We start from the raw sequence: 26999 nt of genomic DNA on the forward strand, positions 1-26999 counted from the left end.
CTATGGCCATTATCCACCTGCAACTCTACAGGATAAAATATTGTATTTATTTTTTTATAATTTGATAAAGAATGTGATTTTACCTGTACATAAATTCTTTGTGAGTGCAATATACCTATTGTAAATCTAAACTTGATGACTCAATCTGATGATCAGTTACAAATTAATGCGACTTTGATAAATGCTAATTAAATCAACATAACTCAGCTATGCCACTTACAAGTTTAGTTTTTAAGTGTGATTATTTGTCATTGGGATACTTAGGAAACGGCAATTATGTTGTTAGTATATTAAAGATTGGTGTATATATGTGGTGATACAGCAGAGCTATCATATCCTACTGTTTTAAGTGGCCTGTGTTTATTATTTCACATTGTAAATTTTTGTATGTCCAAGTGTTTTCATAAATAATTGTGACAAATTCTATTTTGTTTGATAAAATTAAAAATTTCAATGTTTTTTTTTGTTTTTGAATTCATATGTGAAAAATATTCCCCTTCCTGTTACAGTTTTAAAAACTATTTTTTATGATTTCATTTAGGAAAAAATTCGTCAGGTTTTTGATAATCTTACCCAGTTGGAACATCCAAACATTGTAAAGTTTCACAAATATTGGACTGATAAAGATTCGGAAAAGCCTCGAGTAATCTTTATCACGGAGTATATGTCAAGTGGCTCGTTAAAACAGTTTCTGAAGAAAACTAAGAGAAATGTGAAAAAATTTCCTTTACAGGTATGAATTTTACTAAGAATATTAAACTTAAATAATTATGTGGAATAGTCCTCATTGATTGCATTCCTACTAGATTTATCAGAACTTTTTTGTTAATTTCTTAGTTTTACAGAAACATTTTAAAGTAGAAAACATGAAGTTTGAAATAACATTTTATCTTTTCAGGCTTTTAATGTGAGTATTTGTATTTGGGTATTTCAACTGAAAGTTTGTACATTTAAAAAAACAACAACAACAACAAAAGCATAGATGGCCTAAATAAATTACCTAAGTCTTCAACAGATGTGAGGGATTTAGTAAACAAGAGGTTCTTATGAAACTTTGAACATGAACATAGTTATGATTTTAAAATGCAGATGTTTAGAATGCTACTTATTTCTTAACACAACAAACTAACACTGTGTCACTGTCAAACAGTTTTAGTGCATGCACAAAACCTGTCAATGATTTTTACATTAATTTTGTTATAGCTCTTTATTCTATTGTTATGGCTGGATCAAGCACCCATTATGTGGTATGGAGCTACATTTAAAATTTAATTAAACTTTATTACCAGTATGTTCGTAAACTTGACATCAAAGAATAGTTTGTATTTTAAATAATTATTCATTCCATAATTACAAAAATAAGTATTTAAAAAAATTCTCAATCTTCTTTTTCTGTATTGTGACATTTGAGCTTCAAACTTATTATTTTAGGATTTTGTAACTTCTAAAATAGGAATGTAGCAGTGTCTAACGTATTAAAAATGCAAACTATATGTAATTACAAGCAAACTGATAACATGTGAACCTGCTGTCTTTATTCATTGAACAAATATCAATAGATTTGTTAAAGCAATCAGAGAAGCCCTACCCTGTTGAAATATACATCTTTGATTAATATACTTACAATCAACAGTAAGAGCAGATTTTCATTTATGTTAAGCATACAACTATTTTTTTTAATTGGGCTACAGAAAAGTAATTGAAAATACATGCTTGATATGTGTTGATCTGAACAATAGTGGAATTTTAACTTATTTATAGTTTACTTAGAAAGCAACGTAAAATATAGTTTGGGGAAATGCTGTTCTAGTAATTTTATATATATTTCTATTCTTTTCATAAACTGCATATTTTATGGAGAAACAAATGTGTAAAATTTGCTGAGGCTTACCAGCCATTATAGCACAAGTGCAAAGATTAAGTGACATTTACATAAAATCTCAAGAAAATAGCTAGGTTTCTACTATTTTGCTTTTGATGGAATCCTATTATCCAAATTATAGACAATAAAATCATCAAACTAAAGATAAGTGAGTTTGAAACTTTTGAAACAAGTGATTTATTCAAAGAAAAAAGGTATACTCATTTTTATTTGTCAGCTTTTCATTCCATTAGACATGGTGTTAAGTAGAGAAAGGTATAAAGGTTTGCTTATTTAAAAAAAAAAAAAATCATTGAAGTGGCTCTAGAGGTTATGCAAATATGAAACTACAAGATGAAAATAGTATTTTTCTTCCTAGAATGAAAATAGCCCATCAAACCGACTCATTGAAGGACATCTAAGTTTGAATTGAATACTTCAGTAGTAATGATTTGTTTGTGAACAACTGTCTTTTGTAATGTTTACTAAAACTTGCCAAATTTCACAAAGATATGCTTGGTACATTCAGAATCATAATACATGTAGTTTTATGGTTTCAAGGTAGTTCAAAAGTGTCAATTCTATTTTGAGTGCTCCTGTGTCAGACTTGAATTTCTTCTTTGAGCTTGGGGATTTTATTCTAATTTGACTTTAATTTACCCTCAGTCTGTTTGTCTTCATGTTCCTTAGCTTCTGGTCTTATCTTTTCCTCTAAGGCTCTGCTTTACTACTACAAAGGTCACACTAATGTTATTGTTTTTATTATGCTGCTTTATTTTCTTTTTCAACTGGTGCCCAGGGCACTTGCTCTTTTTTCTTTCTTAATTTGTTTCATCAGGATGCCTAATTTTCAGGAAATACTTTCTCAGTTTGATGTTGAAACAATTCTATATGACACTCTTCATTCATGCAGACATTTGTGGGGGAATTCCTCATCCTGTGGCTCCTTCATGGTTTCCTCCATCCAGAAAGGTGAGCCAGAGATCTATATTCAGTTTTTCCTGGAACTGTCCCTAAGGTTTGGTCCTGTGGGAGTTTGACTATTACATTTTGTCTATTTGTGGACACTTTGCAGGAAATCCATGGATCACGCAGATCTTCTCTTGTGTGCTTTCTTTGGCTTGCATAGTTTTAACTCATGTCTTATGCTAAGTCCTTGGGGCTTTCATGTGAAGAATGCTGTTGTTGAGTCTGCCTTTTCATCACAAAATGAACATTTGGCATTTTCCTCATAGTATCATAAAATACATCTATTATAGTCTTCCTTCTATTTTGACAGTCTGTTCACATGGTTTGACTGGTCAGGCTCTGAAGTAAGTATTGTCTCTTATTCAGAATTCGATTAATTTGGGATTCTTTATTGCCACAGTTGCTGGGTGAACACAGCCTCATTTATTCACTTCCATTTTAGTGGAATTAGATCCCCTGATACACTGTGGTTTCTTTTTTTAGATTCATCAATTTACCTTTCACTATCTTGCACACTCAGACATTTTCATATGAATCTAAACACCCATCTTTTAATACCCTACCTAATATTACATATGTTCACAGTAACTCTGAACTGTTTTGAATGTGTTTCTTGATGCTTTTTACCATTTTTGGTGTTTTTGCATAAGTCTTTCCACATCAGTGCCCATAATGTTTGTTTCAGCTATCTGCACTCCCTGTTTTGATCTATTTTGATCTCTTTTTCATACATCAACCAACATAGAAATTCTTTTTCTCACTGCTTCCAGTTTTCATTTTCATGAGCTCCACTTTTAGGCTTTTGACAAAAAAACATCTAGTTTTTGTCTTCCATACTGTGGGAGATTTGAATTTAGTGAAAGATTAACTATCTTAACCAAACTCATTCCTTTTGACAGTGGTTTTTACATCTTCTGAAGTTTCTGTAGACGTGTTCTCTATTAAATACTTTCATAACACTACACTGATCTTTCACTTGTCATCATTACCACATTTGATGGCCCTGTCATTATACTCTCTGGATTGGTGTGCCTATCCCACTCTTAATTATTCACAGCACTCCCTATCACAATATTCTCATTGCCTGTCTTTTACAAGTTCATCCATGATTTCCACTCCTTTGCTTCTTGATATTCCTGTGACCTCTATCTTGGAGATCCCTTTTCACATCAGTGCAAGATGGATCTTTTTGTTTATTCTTTTCAATTTAGTTTGATATTGACCATCCATTTGTTGCTCCTTTTCTCCAAGTTGTCAAAACTCTTTCTAGGTGCCTTTTTTTTAAATTGGCTTTCACAGATATCTTACTCATTTCTAGTTACTGAATACAGTGCAGATTTGTTTAAGACCTGTCTTTTCTCCAGCCATTTTCCTTTTCTTTCTCCAGTTCTCACAATCTTGAGTCTTGCTAATCAATTTTCCTCAGCTACTTCCTGTTATTTAGTTTTTAAGGCACTTGTATGTCTTTTTGTTTAAACCTTTTGTCTGTGTTCCCATATTATATTTTAGTTAAGATTTATATTCTTCTGTCTTTCCCACTATTAATCTCAAGAACTGCTTGCTTTCACTCCTAGACCACTATTTCCTCCTCTACTCAACTCGTCAGAGTGATCAGATGTTTTCTTCATTTACCCATCTTTCTTTTCTTGTGTACAATTCTTCAGATTCTGGTAGTCTTTGTCATGTTCAGGCATTTCATGGTTATCTACCATACACTGTTATCTTTCCAGGCAACAAACATAGTTTGTTTTTTGCTGTGGGATTCCTCTTCTGTGTGTCTTTCCTCCTCCTTTGACCAGTTTGAGTAACAATTTAGCTGACACACATGTCCTTCAATGTAGATTAATGTCAGTTGCCCTCTTTCTGAATTGTTTTAATACTTTAGGGTATGAAAACTTAATTAACCCTTTTGCAATGAGCTTGTTATAAAATACACAAGTTTGTTTACACATTTGCTCATGTTAAGTATTTATACTACAACTTTTAATGTAGCACATGTGTATCTTCACAAAATTTGGTAGACCTTTACTAATGATTCCAGGTATTTTTTACCCAAATATTCAGATCTTTTAATAGTATTGTTACTAAGTATTTTTTTTGAGAAAATACTGAGTCTGTTTTATTACTAGTCTAAGTGGGAAGCAATTTTCATGTTGCGATTTAGAAACAGTTCTTTGTTCCCAAAATATCATATTATTTGTGTAATCTCCGAAACCTCCCAAATAGATTTCGAGTGTTTGTTTTCAGTAAATTTTTTTTATATTTTGTCTGTTATTTTCTGTACTCTTAACTATAATTGATCTGTCAATTTGACACACTTCTTAATCACCATAAAATACCAGTAAATAAATACATTTTGCTTATTTCACTCTAGAATGACTATAAATTCTAACATAAAAACGTAACTATTTAGTCTAAAATAGCTTAAATCTCGTAAGATTGTACATGTTTTTATATATTTTATTTTTACTGTATTGACCTTCCAGTCATATCTGGTTGACAATACAGAAGTAACAATGATGTGTTGTATGCATACTTATGTTACTGTATCTAGTAATATAAATCTGACTTTTAGTCTTTACATAGTAGCCTATCTTTGCTGTGTTTTTAGTATTTGTAAAATAGTCAGATTTCAGTTATTATACATTAATATGTATATAGATTATTACTATTTACAAACAATTTCTTAAAACTTATTTTTCTTGATGTTGAACAGTAAATGATAAAGTAAAGCAAACAATTCTCTTCTAGTTATGACCTTTGTACCTAGTTGCCACTTTCTATAGCTTGCTAAGTCTAAAATTTCACATGTGAAGGTTGTGAAACAACTTTTTTTTAGGTTTTATATATGCATTTTGAATAACCCAAAAAATTCTAAATTACTAATATTGATCCAATATAATTCCATTCAAGCTTATTGAGTTTTGTAACTAAGCTCTATTTTGGCCTTAAATTAAATTTTGAACAGACTACATACACAACTTACTTCCTTAAAAAAAGAGATGACATCTTAACGCATTAAAATTGTTGAGAAAGCCACAAGGGGATATTTTTAGCTTTCATTTGTGTAGAGAAATGTTCAGTAATAAACTTGATAAAGGTATTGTTCCTGCATTCTCATCATGAATAAAGTTAAAAAAGATCAAGTAGAGATCAAGGCTATTTTTCCTTACTCATTGACAAATGTCCTGGACTTGACAGTAGTTTTTTGTAAATGTTAGTGTACTCTTAAGTTTAAAACAGGTGGACTTATTTGTGAAACAGTCTCTTCCTACTGAGTAAACTTTGTGTCAGTATCAAGTGAACTAACATTCTGAATGAAGTAGATGTAATTCTTGCATCTTGCCTGATGATAGTTCTCAATCTTCCATGTGACTTGTTTGTACACGAATATGAGAGTTTTTTACTATCCTACCCAAAGCTGTATTTTTATTTCTTGTTGATATTTGTGTTGTTTATGTCATACTGTCTTTCTCTGTGAAATGAGAATTTACTGTTATCCTTGATGCTAATTTTGAAACTTTTGTTCTTTTAATTGAGGCCTTTCTTCCACATTTTACAATGGGTGTACAGAAGTATCCCATGATGGTTACTTTGGTGAACACACCCATTCTTTTGTTTAGATTTCTCTGCCTTCTGTTCTGCAGAACATACTTTTTTTTTTTTTTTTTTTTTTTTTGACTAACCCTTTGACACTTTTACTGACTTTTATTCAACTTATATCTCAGGTGTGTGCTACTTTAAATTTTGTGCCATATCCTTGAGTATCTGATATTGGCTAGTCATTTGTTTGTTTTATTGTTTTTTAAATCTTTTTCTCTCTAGTTTTAGCTCTTTCTGACTATGTAATCAACTTTTATATTCATTTCTTGGTATTCTTCATGTTTGTTGTTCTATGGGTATTTTGGTGGGATTTTCTAAAAGGAAAGAGAGATCTGTGTACACTCTTGTCTTTTTGAAAAATATCCTCAATGTAATTAATAGAGGGACCATATTTATTTAACTTAGCTTTGATAGATAGGCTATTCCTCTCCTAAATTTCCTTTCTCTGGTACTTTTCTTATTTTCACAGTTCTATCATTATAGATGCTCTGCTCTTTTTGCTTTAAATTATACTACTGTTTTAAGAGGTAATAAAATCCATGCTAATATTGTAGATAACTTTAATAAATGTATTTCATTTACAGACAATGTTTTTGGACTTTTCTATCAATGATGTACAGTTATTTATAAGTCATTCATCTTCTGTTCTATCAGTTTGTATCTACTTGCTTTAGTTTCCACACCTATATTAATAACAAATGTTTGTATAATGATATTTTCATGCAGGTTCAATCTTCTGTGAACTCTTTATGTTCTGAATAATAATGCACAGTGATGTTTTCTTAGTTCATCAAGTACACTCCATATAGATCATATGTAATTTTCCCAGTTCTGAATGATTCTTAATTCTACCATGTTTTGATTTTCTTCTAATAATCATCAATGGAAAATATTACTTGTGACTTCTACATGTTTCTTTTAAGTATACTTCTCACGGAATTGTAAAGTCTTGGTCTCCAAGTTTTACTCTCATCTTTCTCATGATTTATAAGGAGACAGTCAATTGTGTACATGTAATAGATCTGTCATGACAACAATTGTATTCAATCATCTTTTATTTCTTGGGTTTGTCACCAGAAAGTAGTGTACCAATTCTAAGTATTTCCTATTGGTTTAGACTTGACTTGATGTCTTTCTCTCATACACACGTGCGTGTGTGCACGTATGAATGGTAAGTCATCACGTATTTTGGCAAAATTAAATGTCCCTTACAAACTAGTCTGTGAACATTTGGGAGTATCTAACAGAACCAATATTCAACTACTTAATACCAGCCACTCATCCAGTTATACACATTCTGAAACCACAGATCACAATTCTCTATCATCACTATGGGATCTTCAGGGCTTGAACCTTACATACAAAAAAAAAAAAAAAAAAAGGTCCTCGTGAGATCTTTAATGATTCACAAAGCTCCTTAAATCTAAATTATTCTAAATTTTCTCAAATAACTTGGCCACAGTCTAATATATAAGCATTGTTTTATTTATGCACTGTGGCCAAGTTATGCTCAAAACTTTAGAATAATTTTAGGTTTAGGTCGAATTTCACTGGTTATTCCAAAGATTATCACTAAAATTGTAACTTTTATTCCAAAATGTTCAAACTTATAAGTAAAATGTTATGTTTTTGTCAACTATCTTCATTATTAAACTTTGATTTTTCCTTCATGAATTCATTGCTAGTATAAACCGGTTATTGAAAACACGTTAATCTTGAAACATTTTAAAATGCAATTTTAAGGAACATGAAAATGTATATTTCAGTTATTGTCCATATACATACAGCTATTAAACTTTTTTACATAATTATTATACAATACACTGCTGGCCAAAATCTTAAGGCCAATGAACATAAAGAAAAAATATGCATTTTGCATTGTTAGACTCAACCACTTATTTAAGTAGAGCTTTGAAATATGACAATAAGAAAAGGGAAAATAAAACTAATAAAAATGTTTTATAGCATTTATTGGGGAAAATGTGAACACTATGAAATAAGCCTAAATACTAGCTGGTCAAAAGTTTAAAACCATACTAAAAAGAAGGTATTGTGGATTGCAGCTTTGTCCTGCTGAAAGATCCAATCATTTCAACACAAGCAAGGGCCTTCAGTCAATTAGGATGCTCTCTCCAGCATGCCAATGTAACCAGCTGCTGTTTAATGCTCCTGTATAACCTGAAGCTCCATTGTTCCATGGAAGGAGAAAGCACCCCAGATCATGATGGAACCTTCTCCACTGTATTGTGTAGAAAATGTGTCTGGTGGAATATCCTTATTGTGCCAGTAACGTTGGAAGCTATGTGGTCCATCCAGGTTAAACTTTTTCTCATCAGAGAACAAAACCTTCTTCCACTTTTCTACATCTACTCGGCAAAGTTTAACAGAGCTGTTTCGTGATGTGGAAGGAGGTGTAGCCATTGAAGACATTTACGGTTTTTAAAGCATTTCTCTCATAGATACCATCTTATTATTCTTGAGCTACATTCTGCATCTGTAGGGGCCTTACTATAGTTCGACGATCGGCTGGTGTCTTGCTAGACAACCTGTGGAATCCTCCTGCTCAATGCCGGCAAAATTTTCTTGGGCTGACCACTTGAAATTCTCGTTCTGTAATCCTCGGGGTCTTTTTAAGAAATTTGCAACAGCTGTTTTATTACACCCAATCTCACCAGCGATGGCACGTTGAGAGAGACCTTGCTTTTGCAGCTCGACAATTCTGCCACGTTCAAACTCTGTCAACTTTTTAGCCTTTGCCATGTTTTTACCCAATGTAACACAGGAGATGTCAGTAGGAGATGTTGACAATGCTAATGCTTGAACAGAAATGACTAAATTTTGTTACATGTTCACCGATTAACATTTCATTTCAGTATGATCTTAAACTTTTGACCAGTTAGTATTTAGGCTAACTTCATAGTGTTCACATTTTCCCTATTGAATGCTAAAAAGTTTATTTTTATTTTCCCTTTTCTTATTTTCATCCTTCAAAGCTCTACTCAAATAAGTTCTTGTGTCTAACAATGCAAAATGCATATTATGTCTTTGTTCATTGGCCTTAAGATTTTGACCAGCAGTGTATATAATACATAGGCAGCAGTTTTCTAACCCTTCAAATCCATATCTTTTCCCTCCTTCCTAAGATTTTTGAAATTTCAGTTTTATTTTGAGATGGCAATTTTTGCTGTGAAGAAAGTTAGGTACCCTCTTGAAAACTTTACCATTTTGGACAGCATATATGTACTCTTGGAAGAATGCAACCAGAACATATCTATAAACATGCAATGTCTTCAACACTCAAGCTATTATATGCAACATCATACACCAAAAAAAAAATCTAAATGAAAATTCACCTTATACAATCATTAAGATAATAGTTTGCATTAATATTTTTATTAACATCAGAACTCAAAAATTCAAGGATCAACATGCAGAGTTTTTGCTTGGAACTATGATCACTATGTAATTTGTCTGTATTTATAATCTGTTTTCAGGCTTGGAAACGATGGTGTACACAGATCTTGTCTGCCCTCAGGTGAGATTATAATTAAGTATTTGTTGATACTTTGTGTTTTTATTGCTCGTTTAGGAATATATACAAACTTTAAGCTTCAACTAGTGTTACAGTTCAATTACATAATATTTTTATTCTTTGTGCAGTAACTTTTTTTTGGCAAATTTGATTTCGATTCACAAAAAAAGTTTTAAAAACTACTGCACCAATGTTTTTGCTCAGCTACTCATTAATTTATATTACATAATCCACATTTTTGTAATAATAGTAAAAATTATGCCTTTGTATAAAAGGTTTTTTATTATTTTGGGCTTTAAAATTTAAATAAATTAATGAACACTATTTTTCAAAAAATCTTAAATTGAACCCTTTTTCCTTGTTTAAAAATGTAATGTACAGATGCTACAGTTGCTTGTATTTTTATTTATTTATATTTTTTTTCAACCAGCTTCTTCAAACTATTAATGAATGGCAGCATATTATTTGTTTCTGTTGTTGTAGTTTATCCATCTAAAATTTCTCTTAATTTCCATACACTAATAACTTGGCAGTAAATTGAAGGGATTCTAACGCAAGAATATGGAGTTCTCGCTCTTTCTCTACAACAGTCACAGTGTCTAACTTGTCATTGTGCTTCCTGGTACCCTAATAAAATATTTCCAATATACTTCCTGATATAACAGCTTCTCTTAATTATTACTTCCTCTATACAGTTAAATGTTTTTCTTGCCACTATCCTTGATACTTGCAACTACCCCATGTATGTAATGTAGTTAGGCTGTGTTGCAGATTGTAGGTAATCATGTGATGACCTTCCACAAATAGTATTGCAACACATTCTCCTTGAACAGCTATTAGACTTTGAATTAGTCTAACCTCACTTCTCGATTAGACAATCAAGTGTTTTGACTTGCTGTTAGCTGAGGTTTGAGTTCACTAATTTGGCTTTAAATTTGCTCATAGTTTTGAACTTAGTTTTTGTCCTTAAATTTAAACTTTGGTAGTTTTTTTTTTAACAAAGTTCTGTGTGAGTTAAATCTGTTTTGTGAAATCCTTTTATTTTTGACATCAACTGTTAAGAAAACAAAACAACAACAACAAAAACCTTTCATCTTGGATTATTTATCCACTTCAAATTCAGTTATGAATTCAGTTTATTGTTACAACTTCTTCAACTGCTACTTCAGATCAACCAACCATTTTTATAATCACAAATGTTATGTTATTGGGAAAAGAAGTTTTAACACAAATATACCAAGGAATATAGTCATTTCATGTAGGCTTTTTCACCTCCTTCCTTTCCTGTGCAGTCTCATGGAGATGTGATTGATGCACCTTGATCTTCAACTGATTTTCTGGACTTTGTAACACAGCTTTGTTTTATTCTTATTCCCTGTGTTGTATGAACTGTCCTCTTTTTCAAAATATTTGACTCGATTCCTTCTTGTTTGGTTTCTGTGTTTGTGGATTTGTTAGGTATTGATGCCGTTTTGACATGGGTATGCTTGCATCTCCCACACCTTTTTATGAGTCTTTAAGCAAGGCTCATTTTTGGCATTGTTTCATTTTCAGGGATTTTCCTGAGGCCTTAGAGTCTCATGTAGACTAAGCCTGTTTCTGTTCTTCCTTATTCTCTTTCTTCTTGTCTGTCCCTCCCCTTTCATTTCATTGCCTGTTCCTTCTACCTGTGTGTTTCTGTGTTGTGTCCCCCATATTTTATGCTGCCAACCCATCTGTTGTAAATGGTGCCTTATGTCAAAAGCATGGTCTATCTATTCAGGTAGTGTCTCTTACATCCTGTTCTGTTTGTTTTTCCTCGTTATCTGTGTATCACTGCAAATAGCATATTTTTCCACATTGTCTGGAATATGAGGGAGGGAAGGAAAGAGGCCACGATGTAATGACCAAAGTTTTTGTATTGACCATTGCAAGCTTTTGATAGTCCTGTCTTTTGTCTTCTGCTTTTTCCAAGTTCCACCACATTTTCTCTTTGCACCATATCCCTTTTGTTCCTCTCCTTCCAAATACTTTGGTCATACCCAAGATTTACTCCCCCTTGAACATTTAGTGACTTGTTCCCTGTACAATTTTAATTTAAAATACTGTTTCTTTCTTTTTCTGGCTTCAGGATGCATTCCAGTATGTCATTATCATCTTGCATTAGGTGTGCTTCTGGATTGGATTAATTGACAACCTCTTTATGAGGATTGGCTATTTCTTTTCTGGTCTCGGTAGTTTGAGGCTGGAGTTGATCTCCCAGTGAGTTGAACACCTCATGTTTCCAAGGACTGGAAGTATTATTCTGGTTCCAACAGTTTTAGATTGGTTTCCCATTTATGATGTGATGGGAAATTAATGTATCATTCTCAGTTCCAAGAGTTTCAGTGTGGAGTTGTTTTCTTAGCTATATCTAGACTTACCCAGTCCACTGTTTCTTAGACACATGCTGCTATTTACCATATGATCCTCTTTGCAGCTCATTTAGCAACTTTGTTTTTCATACAAAAGGAAGATTATACCTGATTTTAGATTAGCACAGTTTCACACAGGTGTTTCTTCTTCACAGAGATGTTGCTACTGCCTAATCTCTCTTTCTGTGCATTCTGAGAGAAGTTAATCTAGGTAATGAATCTAGTCCCTTCACCAGATAAATGTGGGATTCCAGCTGTTTTGTGAGAAGGGTAAAGATATCGTATCAGAAGGTATAATTTTCCAACAAAAAAATACATTTGTAATAGATATCTACCCTCGCACTTCTCACCCTTTGTCACCACCTCTGGTGGTTTGTTGGTGGTTCTTAAACGTGAATTGAGATTAAACTAAATTCAGGGAGTAATAGCTGTGTCCTCACAGAATAAGAATGTCTTATTCTTATTGGTGGAAGGTTGTCACATGATTATTTACATGTTTACAGTGCAGTTGAACAATGTTAAACATGTGGAGGCTGTTAGAAGTATCAAGGCTAGTGGTAAGCAAAAAAAAAATTGAGAGGGCAGTTATAATCATGAAAAGTTATAATTTCCTACACACAAAAACAAAGTGTTTTTTTGAATACTTACCTCATACTCTCATGATAACTTGTATCAATAAATGAATTTATAATTTCAAAATATTGTTTAATAACAATTACTCTTCCTGGTTTAAAAATAAAACATTTTTTACAGTATCCTTTATTTGTTACTAATTGTATTTAATAGTTGAACAGCTTTTGTTGTGGATGGTAAGGTTATTTATTTTTTCTTTATTTCTTACAAGCTATTTACATTCCTGCTCACCTCCAATAATCCATGGAAACTTAACATGTGACACTATATTCATTCAACATGATGGACTTGTCAAAATTGGGTCTGGTAAGAAAGAGCAGTTTTTCTTAATTATCACTTACTTGCTGTAATGATGTGGCTTTGTTTATATTCCTAACATTCTTTCCTCAAATGTTATAATAACATGATTATTTTACTGTCAGTTTCATCAAATTGAATTTGTTGAATGGTGGTTGAATTATAGAGTTGTATAGAAAACTTGGGTAATAATTCATCATTTATTTCTAGTTTTTTTCATTTTGTTATGCTTTCAGGACTTTCATATGTTTGATGTAACTTAATGTTATATGTTATGTTGAAAATTATTTGAACTTTACAGAGTTTTGAGTTTTACAGAATATATATTTTTAATGTAGTTTTGAGATGCATGCAGCTGCAGCATCATGAGGAAGGGCAAATGTTAATTATATTTTTGTAAATTTGTAAGAAGCATGCTCCCTTTCTGTTATAAATTAAAGATTGAATATTGAATTTTTATTTTAAAAGGTATATAAAGGTTTTTTCTTTTGCTTTTTAATACTAGATTTAAGCATTATGAAATACACATTGGCAGATTTTGGACAAGTTTTTTAATAAAACAAACCAAGTAGTTATTGTGCACAAAATTACTATTGTTACCTCTGCCACCGAAGGTTGATGGAAATTATGTTTTAAACTTGTGTGTGATTTGCCAGAAAGATTTCTCCAAGTGTTGGATCAGTATGAATGAAAGTTTTTTTCACACTTTTAGACTGTCACACAGTGACTATTTTGTGGAGGTTTAAGGTCGCAAAAATCAAAGTCCTTACCTTTTTAACATGTAGACAGATTTTTTGCACTGTTTGCTCTATAACTCAGTCAGCAATGATTGAATTTTGCTGAAACTTGGTGGACAAATGTAGGATGTTATTCCTAATTGTTCTGCCAAACATGATTTGTGTCTATTAATAGCACTGGACATGTGGATACATTTTTATACTTTTTGAGAGGTAATTGTGATCAGCCTACATGGTGGAGTTATGTGCTTTACCAAGTCCCTCTATGTAGATTCCCTGTTTTTTACTCATCAGAAGTACTAAACCTGACATATCTCTACTAAAAGGAATCATCTTGCTACTAGAATGTTTGCAAAAAATTTTGTTTAGACTTAGTGTAGATTTTATGGAGTTTATCATCAGTTCTTTAGTGTGTGAAACAACATTGTTTAGACAAGTTGTTTAACCTTAGTAGTCAATAATGGAGTACTCTTTTTTTTTTTTTCACATTTCTTACACTCTTGGGCTAATGCTCTTTTAACAGTGGCTCCTGATGCTATTCACAGACATGTGAAAACCTGGAGACAAGACATTTCCAATGTTCACTTTATAGCTCCCGAGTTTGGAAGTAAGTCAGTACCATGTATGTGTCCACTTTCTGCTAACTTCTTTCTTCTTGAAATATCAGCTTATTAATGTCTGTTTCTATTCTATAAAACTAATCCCACAACTTAAGTGTCAATATTTATTATCTTTCTGAAGAGTCTCTTCATTTAAAGTTACTGTAACTTCTAATCAGTTGTTAACATTTTCTTTGCTGAAGATTCTTTATGGAAATTTAAAAAAAAAAAAAAATGTAGCTATAAATGAACTTCTTTTATAGAAACAGCCATTAATATTTTGGATTTATTTTTACCTATGTTTATTTTCTTTTTCATATTGGAGGGGGGATTATCTAGCAGAAAGTAAAAGTTTTTAAGACTGAATTTGTCTTTAAAAATGTCGGACATTATTTTATCTGTATAAAGAAAATATTATGGATATTTATTTTTTACTGAAGTAATGATATTCCATGAACTATAAATGTTTTTTGAGCCAGTGTTTAAGCAAATGCTGAAACTAATTCAGGGACCAAAGTTTACAGGTATCAATATGTATGTGGTATCTTAAAACTTAATTATTTTTACTTCTTATTTCCTTGTATCTGTTTACATGTGTTTTATAAAATTACATATTTTAAAATTTTGTTGTTGTTGTTTTTTATTATTATTGAAGATCTAGTTTGTAAAGTAATATTAATAATGCTCTTTTAAGCCTAGCTATAATATATTTAATGAGAACTGTATTAGTTGTGCTGTCCTTCGTGAATAATAAGCACACTTTCTCCTGTCTGTGTTGATGTTGGCCACATACTTGAAGATTTTAACAGGAAATCATGTGAAGAACTCTGAAAATTTGGCTAGAATGAATGTACTACAAGCAGTGAGTCATCCTAATATGAAATGTTACCTATTACACAGAAACTGGTGTTGGTTGTTTTTGCACTTTGGTATTCCACATTTATTGAGTGACAACTGTTTATAAGTGAGATTAGAACTACATACTTAGTAATATTTATTCTAGTTTTTAAGATACCATTAATGCGATAATTGAAGTTCTTTAATACTGTGTAAGTTATAACAAGAACCAATAAAATTTAACTGACTAGCAATGTACCTATAAGTATGATACTTCTATAAATCCATGTTCCTTGTGTAATCACAGTAATACTGAAAAAATGTAAAATTATTTTAAAATCTGACTCTTAAAATTTTAGAAGATGTTGGTTTACAACAAATACTGGAAGTTCTATCTATGTATATCTGAATAAAATACTTAAAACTATAGATAGTGGTATTAGTAATTTTGAGTTACTGTTAACAGACTGCCATTTCGACATCTTTCAAGAGCAATTTGTGAAATGAAAGTGTTTATGCTCTCGTATTAAGTAGAAAAGCCTGTACCATGGACATGTCAAGATACGGGTTATGAGAAATGTCCCCTCTTATTATTTTAGATTAGTCAGTAATATAGATTAACAATCATGTCTTAACTCACTACAAAAATGCAGTTTTATACAGTTGGCATGCATTTATTCTTTAACATGTATCCTTTGTATGTAACACATTTTTAATATTTAAATATGGAGGTTTAAATGGTTGAAAATCTGTGGTGTGTTAGAGGTTAACTGTATTATGCCCTATATGTTACAACTTGTACATTAGTGTTGCATAATTTTGAATTAATTCACTGTTTATGTAAACAATATTACTAATATTAATTGGTTTTTAGATCTTAACAGTATTTTTCTTTTTAAATTTCAGTCTCGTTAGTAACTCAAGCAGTGGACATTTATTCCTTTGGAATGTGTGCCCTAGAGGTATGTGTAAATATTTCTGATCTAATAGAATTACAACATAAAACTCAACATTATACCTTCTTGTCACAGACGCAATATGATCATTTTATGCTTGGTTTCTTAAATTAATTTTTGTATTGAATTAATAAACTTGCACTGTAATGTGAACAACCAAATTACATCAAATTGATGTTTAAATCAATGTGGATTGATGTTGATCCCTTCAACTTGTATTGAACAAGAGCTAATCATTTGTGAGACAGCAAAGATGTAATACTTTGCATGCTAAGATATTCTTCACCCCTGAGGCTTGTTTCTCTTAAGCAAGAGTTGTAAATTTTATTTTTAACTAATTATTTGGGAATTCTTCGTAAACAAACCTGGTTTTGAGTCGAAAGGTTCACCAGTAGCAGGGTACGAAAGTAGAACTGAAATGCCCTTGTACATCTATGCACACATGTGCATGTCTTTGTCCAATAGAAATATTATATAATTTTACTTATCATTCTTATTGTGATATTGGTCACATGATTGAAAATAATTTTCAGTAGCTACTTTATATAGTGTTTGCAAAGTTTTAAGTGAGATTTGTCAGTTATGTATTTTTTTTTATTTTTTTTTAGATGGCAGCCTTAGAAATTCCAGGAAATGGAGAGTCAGGAACACAGATTAGCAGTGAAGTTATAAATAAGACCATAGAATCTCTTGAGGATCCACTACAAAAGGTATTTTGGGAAGTATCAATATTTATTTCTTCAAATATTAAATGGAATGTGTCTGATTTTATTTAAAAAAAAAAAAAATGATTGTAATGGATTTTTTTGTTTATCACTTTGAAGGACTTTATTCGAAAGTGTCTCAGTAAAAACCCAAACGATCGACCAAAAGCAAGAGAGCTGCTCTTTCATCCTCTAATATTTGAGGTGCATTCTCTTCGTCTTCTTACAGCTCACACTATAGTCAACCATGCATGTAAGTCTTGGCTAATCTAACTTACAAAAAAAATAAAATAAAACAAAATTGGATGTAATTTAGTTTAATGACTATATTTTCACTTTAAAATCAATATTTATTTAATTACGTTGATTTTATTAAATGTTTCTAGTTTAATTTTTAAAAACATTTCTTGCATATTATGAATTATAGCTTTCCAGCCTGATCAGCTCACAGATGAGGCTTTTAAGTCGAGATGTAGTAAAGATGATGTTATTGGCGAGATCAGACATAAAGATAACAGGCCAGGAGTTGTATTTTGTCGGAGTGATGCTCCAAAACTAGAACTAGAAAAGTTTCTGGAGGATGTTAGGTAAAATATCTTGAATCTAAGTTGATTTGAACAAAAAAATTAACTTCCAGGTGTTCATACTTCCCACATATGAAACTGTTCAGATGTTGTTTTGAGACGGATCTTTGTAATATAAAGAAAAAAAACACAAAAACTAAGCCATTTGTATAAGGCTATTAATTGAGCATTTTAAAGCTGAAGTGTGAGCAATAACTATTAACGTTGTCATATTTGGAGAAATAAAAAGATAGAACGATTTATATCAAAATAATCACAAAGCTTAATTCAGAGAAACATTATTCACAGCTCAACCACTATTTAACGGCCAAATGAACACACAGAAATTTTGTTACTTATTTGTGATGTTTATTTTATTTGATCAAAGTTGGTTTGGTGTCCATTTAAATATCTAGTGAAAAGTTAACCATATAGAAGAGGCAGCTGTCCAATTTCCACAGCAGACATAAGTGCTACTTAAAATTGTTCATTTTTAGAATAATATATTTAGTGCTAAGAAGTTGTTTGTCTGTAGATCACTTAACTGTCTATCTTTTCTGCTAATTATCTTAGAATTTATATATTTTTCTCAATTCTTTGAAAAGAAAAATAAAGTATCCTGAAGTTTTGAAAAATCTTGCAGATATCCTCATACTTGTAGTTTGTTTTTGCATGTATGATATTTACAATATAATTCATAAATCTGTTTAACCTTTGAACTTGCTAATTTAAGAAATTGTGGTTGTTACTTTATTATGCTGCTTTTCCTTGTAACAACTAGTCTTCTGTTATTTTCTTACCTAGAAGTGGCATATATCCACTTACTGCTTTTGCTATGACACACCTCCCAGTGGCAAGGGCTCGACCTCATTCTCCTGTCGCATCAGAATCTGTGAAATCTTCTTCACCAGAGCTGGCAGATGTAGAAAGTAGACGAATTGTCACTTTAATGTGTAATATCAAGCCCCAAGAAACTGGAGAGAATCTTCTGGTATGCTGAGCTATTAAGTCTAATATTTACATGGGGATAATTACATTTTATAATTGCTGGATAATTGTTTAGATTGGTGCAGGTAGTATTATGAAAAGAAACAAGGGATTATTTGAGATAATGCTTGGAGTTACTGGTTTTGGACTGATGTATAATTAATTGAAAAATTGAATTAAGGTTTCACAGTATATTAACTGATCCCTTCTTAACTAGGGAAGACTTCCATTTTTAATTAATTTCACATAATTTGATTAGAAAAGACAAGTTGACGTCTTCATTTAAAGTTGGTTTTGCAAAACTTGTGTTGTTAGAGCAATGATCAGTGTTAAAACATTTAGACTTATTTGAGAAAGAACTTAAGTCACACAGAATGATGCAGAATTTCTAATCGCATCCCATCCTTAACTTTTGCATTAAAAAAAAACAAACTCCATAGTTTCCTATGAAATTGGCTTTGTTTCATTTGTTGTATAGGGTAAGTAGTCTAGCAAGTTTTGTAGATTCAATATTTTACAATTAAACACATTTCTTACACTTTCTGGAAACTTGAAATGGGCTCTGTTGTGATTGCCACTTATAAAGAAAATCTGAGAAATGTGACAATGTTATCACAAGTGTGGGATGCCTCTCATCTGAATGTCATGCTTATATGCCAGGTGTATGTTTTTGACTTGAACCTTTCAAGTACATTCTGAGAGGTTAAAATGGTTCATTAGGTATTAATGTGTACTGTAAGAAATATTAAAATCATAGTGATATAGAAAAAACTTTTACAGAAATTTGAAATGTCTAATTAAATAGTTAACAATTTTATAGTATTAAAAACCATAAGATTTTTGGTGAGAAGTTGTTGATACAGACAGAAGCTTAGAAAGAACTCTTTTAAAATAGTTGACACTTCCCAGTACAGGCAGGAAGAAACTGGTAATGCACACGTTTTTACTGAGAACTTGGTAAACAAACAACTTTAAGCTTACTATACTAACCAGTGTTTAGGTGACACTTAACAACATCCAAACCTCTTTTCTTTCTAGCTAGAGCTAGATATAATTGGAATCCTGTTCATATGAATAGATTAATGACTTTAATGGTATTAAATATGGTTACTGTTATAAAACTTTCTGAAAAACTTAGTGTAAGACTGCTTCAGAACAAACTCTCGGAAGTTGTTATTCGTTATTTGCTCCCCAAATATATTATTTTCTGAATAATTTGCTTATTTAACTAAGTAACACTGGTTATGTTTTCAACTTCTATATAAGCAGTATGTTAAGTTAAAGCTAAACTGTTATTTTGATACACTAGTTAAACATGAACAATAGCCATTATTATTACGCCACACCCTCACATTGAGTTTCTACAAGCAATCTGCATTCCTACTGTTTTCTACAGTTCTCGCAGAAATAATTTTAATATTTTGATAACTTAGATAGTTAAAATAATCTAAAATAGTAATAACTGGTAACTCCAATTTCAGTTATTTTCTTTAGATATGAAAGAAATGAGTTAAGCAGAAAACAACTTGAATTAATGAAATAAAATGAGAATTTGTAAAGATGAAGTTTTGATTACTTGGATAGTTGGAAGAATTGAAAACTGATTTATTATCAGTATATTATGTTTGTGACATTAATCAGTGTAGTCAGTGCTCCTAATTAATTGATTTTGTCTTATTAATTGAGCAGTTTTGTCACTAGCTGAATTACGTAACATTATGTTGAGAGTCAGTGATAACTACAGACATGTTTGATGGTGTGATTTGTTATTTAACTAAAACTAGATGACTCTGTTGCTTCAAATGGATGACAAAATTCATCGTCAGTTATCCTGTGAAGTTACCACCCAAGATACCTCTGGTGCTCTAGCTGAAGAACTTGTACAGTATGGTTTTATCAACAAAGTAAGCAGCCACATTACTGTTTACTTGCATGGGATATAGGGCTGGGTGTTTATTTTCTTTGCAAAACAAAATCTTAACATTTGCTTTTCATAAAGAGTGAGTTTTTTGCTTATGACTACATATTTATGGTACAGAAGCTTGGTTTAGTTTGGTATGCTTATTTCTTAAATTAATAATTCAAACTGTGACAGAGTTGGAAATATTAATGTACAAGTAATGAATAGTACTTCACAAAAAACAGTTGGAAATATTGTTAGTTACTTTTTATAAAGGAGAAAAAAATTAAAAGCTATTTTAATCTGCATTATTACATTCCCATTTAAATATTTTGAATTATACAATAGTATTAAACAATATTGGTTGCAAGTTGATTTATATTATGTGTTGAGTTCATAATGCTATTCAAACAGTTTTTTTTCATAAAATCTTCACCACATTTGACAGGAATGATACTGATGTTTCATAATCAGTAACTTCTAATGAACAGTAATTTAATTCTGTACATTGTAGCTAAAATTAAAAGGAAATTTTAGAACTGTGAGCAGTAAAATTCTAGTGAGCAAACCTTTTCTGAGTATTTAAAAGGAGCAGATATGTTTGTTGGTGTGAAAATGGATACTCGCATGAAGTTGAAAAGAAAAAAATGTAAAAAAGCTGGAGAAATTAGGTTTGTCTACAAGAACAGCACCTGGTGTCAACAGCAAAGCATTTTACAAATTCAAGAAAGTTCTGTTTTTTGTACACAAAAATCTCATTAATAAAGTTTTTTGTTTTGTATAAGTTATGTAACCTGTCCTTAAAAATTATTGAACAAGTAATTTAAGTTTGTCTTAAACATAGCTTTGTTTTAAGGTGAAGTGCTTATATATAGGTATTGTTAAAAAATGGTCTTGAAAAGGAAATCATTATCTTGTAAAACTATTTAAAGTGGAACTGACTTTGAATATCAGTCTTTGATTGTTTAAGACTTGTACAATTGAAAATAACTAGTATGCATGTTTCACACACAGATTATCTTTCAAGCACAAACAAATGGAACTCAGTTTTAGCAAATTTTTTGTTAATTCTTTATGTGAGGCTTTAAAGATATTTTACTAAAGAGAAGTCAGCAATTGTTTTGTCACCAGTGATTGTTTTGTGTTTATAAACATAAGTTCCATTTTAATGCCCACTATAAAACTACTTTCTAAATTGTAATAATTGAATATACTGATATTAAAACTAATGCAGTTTTGTCTCCATTCTAGGTTGCTGTCAAATCAGAAAGTTGCTTATTTATGTTATGTAACTGTCTTCTGTAATATTATCATTTAAAGAGTTTTAGTCAGTCTTGGATTGATATGTGATATTAATGTTAACCATACTGTTTCTGAGTATCTTGTGCTCCAAGTGAGCTGATTTTTCTCTTCATACCTGTATGCTTCATAAAGGACAGTATCTCATATTTGAGTGAAGTTCAGAACTTAGCTGTGATTAAGATACATTAACTTTCCTGTTTTGATAAATTAAATGAATGTTTACCATATTTTAATGTTGATATATTCTATGAGGTTATAATATTGATAGCTGTAGTATCAAATTGTTCTCAGTTTTTGTTTTGTTTTTTCAACTCTTCTAGGGTGACCATGGATTAGTTGCATCGTTAATAGAAGACACATTCAGTCGTTACTATGTTCCAGATGCCACAGGCACATCTGTCACCACCACCTTACCCTTGCAAGTTGTCAGCTAACATTTGATCATAAACTAAACTGTTTGTTGCATTAGTTACTAGAAAAGCTTTGGTAAGAATCATATATTTTCACACAGTTCAAGCAAAATGACTTTTGTGCTTTGTGCTTAATATTGTGGCCTTACAGGTGACACTGTACAGGTTAGGAGTTGATAAGGAGTTGTTCTTGTGTGACAAGTGGAATGAAGATTTTTTTTATTTGTATTGAATTGGGAAGAGAAATATACAGTAACATGGCAAATATTAAAGGCTTATGTTAACAAGTTTGTAGTGCTAATATTTCAATGTAAAGAAATTCAGACAGTATTTGTATGGCTGTTGTTATACAGTGTCAAGTTAAACATAATGTAGCAGGTGGTGGCACCTCTGCTTCTTATGTATTAAACTTCTCTTTGTTTAAATAGTTGCTTTTCTTTGAAATAATACTTAAAATTATTTATTGTATTACATATTTTGTTATTGACTTGTTTATTTGTTTTTTTAAAGACCAATTTTTAGCCTTGATGAAACAAAACCTGAAATATATCATCTTTGACTTGTACATTTAAAATTCAAGCAATTAGGAGAAAACAACAAGGCAACCACCAGAATCGTAAAATTAACTTACATCTACTTGTGTATCTATAGTCCTATTAATAAATGTAAATAACGTTCAAAAAGGTTAGAATGAGTTTCAGATAATTGTTTAGATTAATGTGCAATGTTGTTGTAAATGGGTAAGGTTAGCATGATGAAGCTCGTGAAGTTTTCAAAAGGATGGTAAAGATGATGTTACTCTTGTGTTTTTATTAGAATTGCATGTTTAAAAATACAATTACATTCCTTGTAAACTGTATAATCAAATATTATCTACAAGTAATATTCCTTGTAGTTGAGAAGGAAGAAGTAGGCACCACAAAGCTATAGTTTTTTTTTATTATTATTATTATTACATCAATATCACTCACCATATGTTAAAACATATGTTAAAAGAAAAACTATTTTTTTTAGTATAAGGATGCTTTTCGATTTTGGTTATTGTATACTGGTACTTACTACACCCAATCATTAAATTAATTAAAAAAATTATAAAGTGGAAATATTTTCCAAAAAATAGTGGTAGTTGTATTTATAGTATTGAACCTTGTAAGAAATTACCTTGAAAGCTAATGTTGTTTTTTCAGGTTGTCACAAAATTCTAGTACAGAGAATTTGAAATCTCATATTAATATTTCATATGGAATTTAAAAACTATATTTAACATAGTTTCTCCAAAATGGTTTCAAAATGTTCCTTTTCCACTGGGTAATATTTGAACTTGGTTTTATGGCATAGCACATGTATTGTTCAAGCATTTCTTGAATTTCAAGTTAATGTAAGATGTTGACAGTGACAAACCATGCAAAAAAAAAACAAATTTGAAGTTTTACCCTATTAAATAGGTCTATAATCATGCCAAAGAAAATAGTATTAATAAATTCCTTGTATTATTTAGAAATTTCATTATATAATTAATAATAGCAATAAATAGTAGAACATTTTGATTGACTAGTTGGTATCACATACTCAACTTTGTTTTGCATTGAAATATGGATAATTTTGAAAAGTGTTTGTTTATTATCCTACACATCTTGGTTACCAAGTGATCAATGTGTGTGTGTAATTTACAAGCAGAGGTTTTATTTTACTAATAAAGTAACAGGAATAAAAAGTTTGAGATTCACAAAAGAAAGGGCACATTCCTGTAAAGTCTGTCTGGAATATCTCATATTCATCATTTCATGTTAAGTTTTGAGTTGTACAGCAAAACAAAATGACTTGCTTTAACTTAAGTGTGGCATAAAATCAGTGTACAAATTAGAGAAAAATAATTTTTTCTGAAGGGCACAGAGAACAGAGAAGTGATATTTTGGCTGCTTTAAATTAGACCGAGAAAATTAAGTTGGGAATGCTTGTGAAGCATAGTTTGCTGATTCATTACATTATTATTTTAACACTTCAGATGAAGTAATTGAAAATTAGCATTGTAAGAAATTGGAAGTAATGTGGTAAACCTCTTCTTTGTTCAGTGTTTGCAGTTGGAAATACAGTTTTAAGGCAAAAAAAGCAACCCAATGTGAAAACAGATTTAAGAAAGAATACAATCAAAAATGTTCTAAACACAAGTAAACTAAACATCGTGATTATAATAAACTAAAATTAAATATCCAGGAATAAAAATAATTTTAGGTTTGGCTGTTAACAACATATTATTTTAAGCTGGTTAATACACATTGAAAAGCTATGCAATAGTGTTTAAAAAAAACAAAAATCTTGCTCCAATTGACAACATGAAGCAATCAAAAAGGGTTAAAAATGTATATATGTGATGGCTTGGTCATAGAGTAAAACAGTACAAGTTAACTTGAATGGATGAAATGTAATACAATTTTTGTCCTCCAGTTATACATAGTGGTTTTAATGTTGAAAGCTCTGCACTATTAAAAACCAACAGATTTAATTTGATTTTTTATAACAGATTTTAACTACAGATGTTTGGACAATTTACTGTGGGATTCAGAATCTAAAGTGCTAATTCTGCATCTGTTGTTTTTTCTTAAAACTGTTTATTTTAATACGTTATGAAAGTTACATGGCTGTTTTGAAATACAAATATTTATTGTGTTTATTATACTATGTAACATTTTTTTTTTTTTTGTGTGTGTGTTCCTGGGTAGAAAGTGTTGTTTTCCAATTGCTTATGCCTAAAGTAAATGGAAAAGACCTATTTTTCTCTTCAGACTTTGCTTTTGTGACGTGGGAGCATATAATGAAAACATGATGAGAGACTATATTTAGGGACTGACACATGAAAGTGATTTACGTTACAGTCGCAAATCTCAAAACTACTCACTTCTAAACTTTTTTGTTCATGTTTGGATAACTTTAGTATAAATACATGTAAATCTTGATTCATATGTTGTTTTATTCAGACCTTATGTAAATGAAAATGTGCAAATTTGCTCGTTTTTTACATAGAAAATACTTTAATTTCTAAATTTAATTATCCAGGTCACAAAAGGAAAGTTTGACAAGAATAATGGTCATTTTCTGTACTGTTACAACATAAGCAATTAAGCAATAACATATACTATCCAGGAACAAAATTTGTGTTACATAGTGTTATACATTCCAACACTTAAATCTGACAAGTAGAAGTAAACTGTTTGTAGTACATACATGATTTAAACAATAAATCTAGCATGCAGTCTGAGGAATTTTCAAAGTAACTGCATTTTATAAACATTTACAGGTTAAAAGAGGGAGGGAGGCAAAATGATGCGACAGACTAATTAAAGTTGTGCTTAAAAAAATTAAAAGTTGTCAGATGAACAAAATCAAGAATGAAACTAGACGTAACTAAGAAAATTTTGAAAATAAAATAATTAGTAACTTAGTTTTTTTGTTCCAATAGGTTTTACAGTTTGGTTCATTATTCTGGTGTTTTTTGGGTTTTTTTCAATACCATGGTTGGTGCTTTTCATTGTGAAGCCAGCTGTTACTTTGTCATAAAATAAAATATGAATTTGATTAATATTACAGTGATATTTAATATTATCACCTGACAAAATAGGGGAAAAACAATTTCTTATTTACTTCAGGAATTTTTTATCAGAAGTTTAAAAATATTTTGTTAAGAATTTAGAGATGAAAAATTTACTGATGTAGCATCAAAACTATCAATGGAAGTTTGATTGACAGTAAAACTTGGATGGAAACTGTTTTTGTAAGTTCAGTTCTTCTGAGATCTTTGAGGTACAACTAGCATGTTGAAGTGCACTCACGTATTACTGCTGTATGGTAATACTGGTTACCAACTGCTCTTAGACATTCAACATGTAATTTGTGCAACTGTTATTAAAAACTAGTTATCAGATGTCTCTCGCATAATCCACTGTTATTTTGAATCTAAGAACAGTTTGTACTATTAAGTGTGTAATATGTGAACTGTTTTAATAAACCATAAAGTTTTACTTCTCAAAATGTCTTTTTCCAAGCCCTAAGCATTTAGATGAAGTTCTGCTACACAAGTCTCAACATCTAACTTCTCTACCCCATGTGTGAAGAAACTCTACTTGTTGATCTCATAATTGAATAATTACAGCAAAATTAATTCTACTTAAAAAGAAAACAACTATTACAATACTCTGTATACTTCTTTAAAAAGATTAAATGTGTTTTGAGTTCACAAGTGACTATGGAAATGTAGAAGGCAAGGTGGACATCAAAGCGGTGCATACAGTGCAATGAACCAACCCACTACCTCTAATTTTCTAAATATTTTAGATTTAATTTTCTTGTAATCTGGTAAAAATCCACTGTTTTTGAGGTTCTTTCAAAAATCAGTGCTGCAACAAATTAAATATTAGTTTGAAATTACAGATACAAAATAAAGTTTCACATAATAACAGTAGGGAAGGTAGTCTTTCATTGTTTCTTTTCATTGTGAGAAATTTATTGTATTATGTTAGTATGAATTAAGTACCATATCATATATTGTGTTTTAGTATTTTGACTAATATTACATTTTTTGATTTTGTGGTACTTGGGAAGTAAACTGATTATTAATTACTTTTAAGTACCTAGCAATTTATATAATTTCCATGTTAGCAGTTTAAGCATACTGAAGTAAATTTGTTTTGGAATATGAATCTGTAGATACATGCATTTGAA

General features: G+C 30.7%; 1 protein-coding gene across 2 annotated transcripts in view; it reads left to right on the top strand.

Moving 5' to 3' along the window:
* Nucleotides 1–26309, top strand: part of LOC143255742 (nuclear receptor-binding protein-like) — a 54922-nt gene extending 28613 nt beyond the window's left edge. The window contains exons 3-13 of one of the 2 annotated variants that reach the window (XM_076511898.1): nt 542–733; nt 9928–9968; nt 13203–13297; nt 14549–14647; nt 16368–16423; nt 17026–17127; nt 17242–17374; nt 17549–17708; nt 18489–18675; nt 20456–20575; nt 22194–26309. In XM_076511898.1, coding sequence (XP_076368013.1) covers nt 542–733; nt 9928–9968; nt 13203–13297; nt 14549–14647; nt 16368–16423; nt 17026–17127; nt 17242–17374; nt 17549–17708; nt 18489–18675; nt 20456–20575; nt 22194–22307 — 1299 coding nt within the window. In that variant the 3' untranslated portion in view covers nt 22308–26309. The remainder of the gene's footprint in view (nt 1–541; nt 734–9927; nt 9969–13202; nt 13298–14548; nt 14648–16367; nt 16424–17025; nt 17128–17241; nt 17375–17548; nt 17709–18488; nt 18676–20455; nt 20576–22193) is intronic. The other variant, XM_076511899.1, reaches the window with a different exon arrangement.
* Nucleotides 26310–26999: the final 690 nt, after the last annotated feature.

Source organism: Tachypleus tridentatus, chromosome 7 (assembly GCF_004210375.1).
Source record: "Tachypleus tridentatus isolate NWPU-2018 chromosome 7, ASM421037v1, whole genome shotgun sequence".
In the NCBI taxonomy this organism is placed as follows: Eukaryota; Metazoa; Arthropoda; class Merostomata; order Xiphosura; family Limulidae; genus Tachypleus; species Tachypleus tridentatus.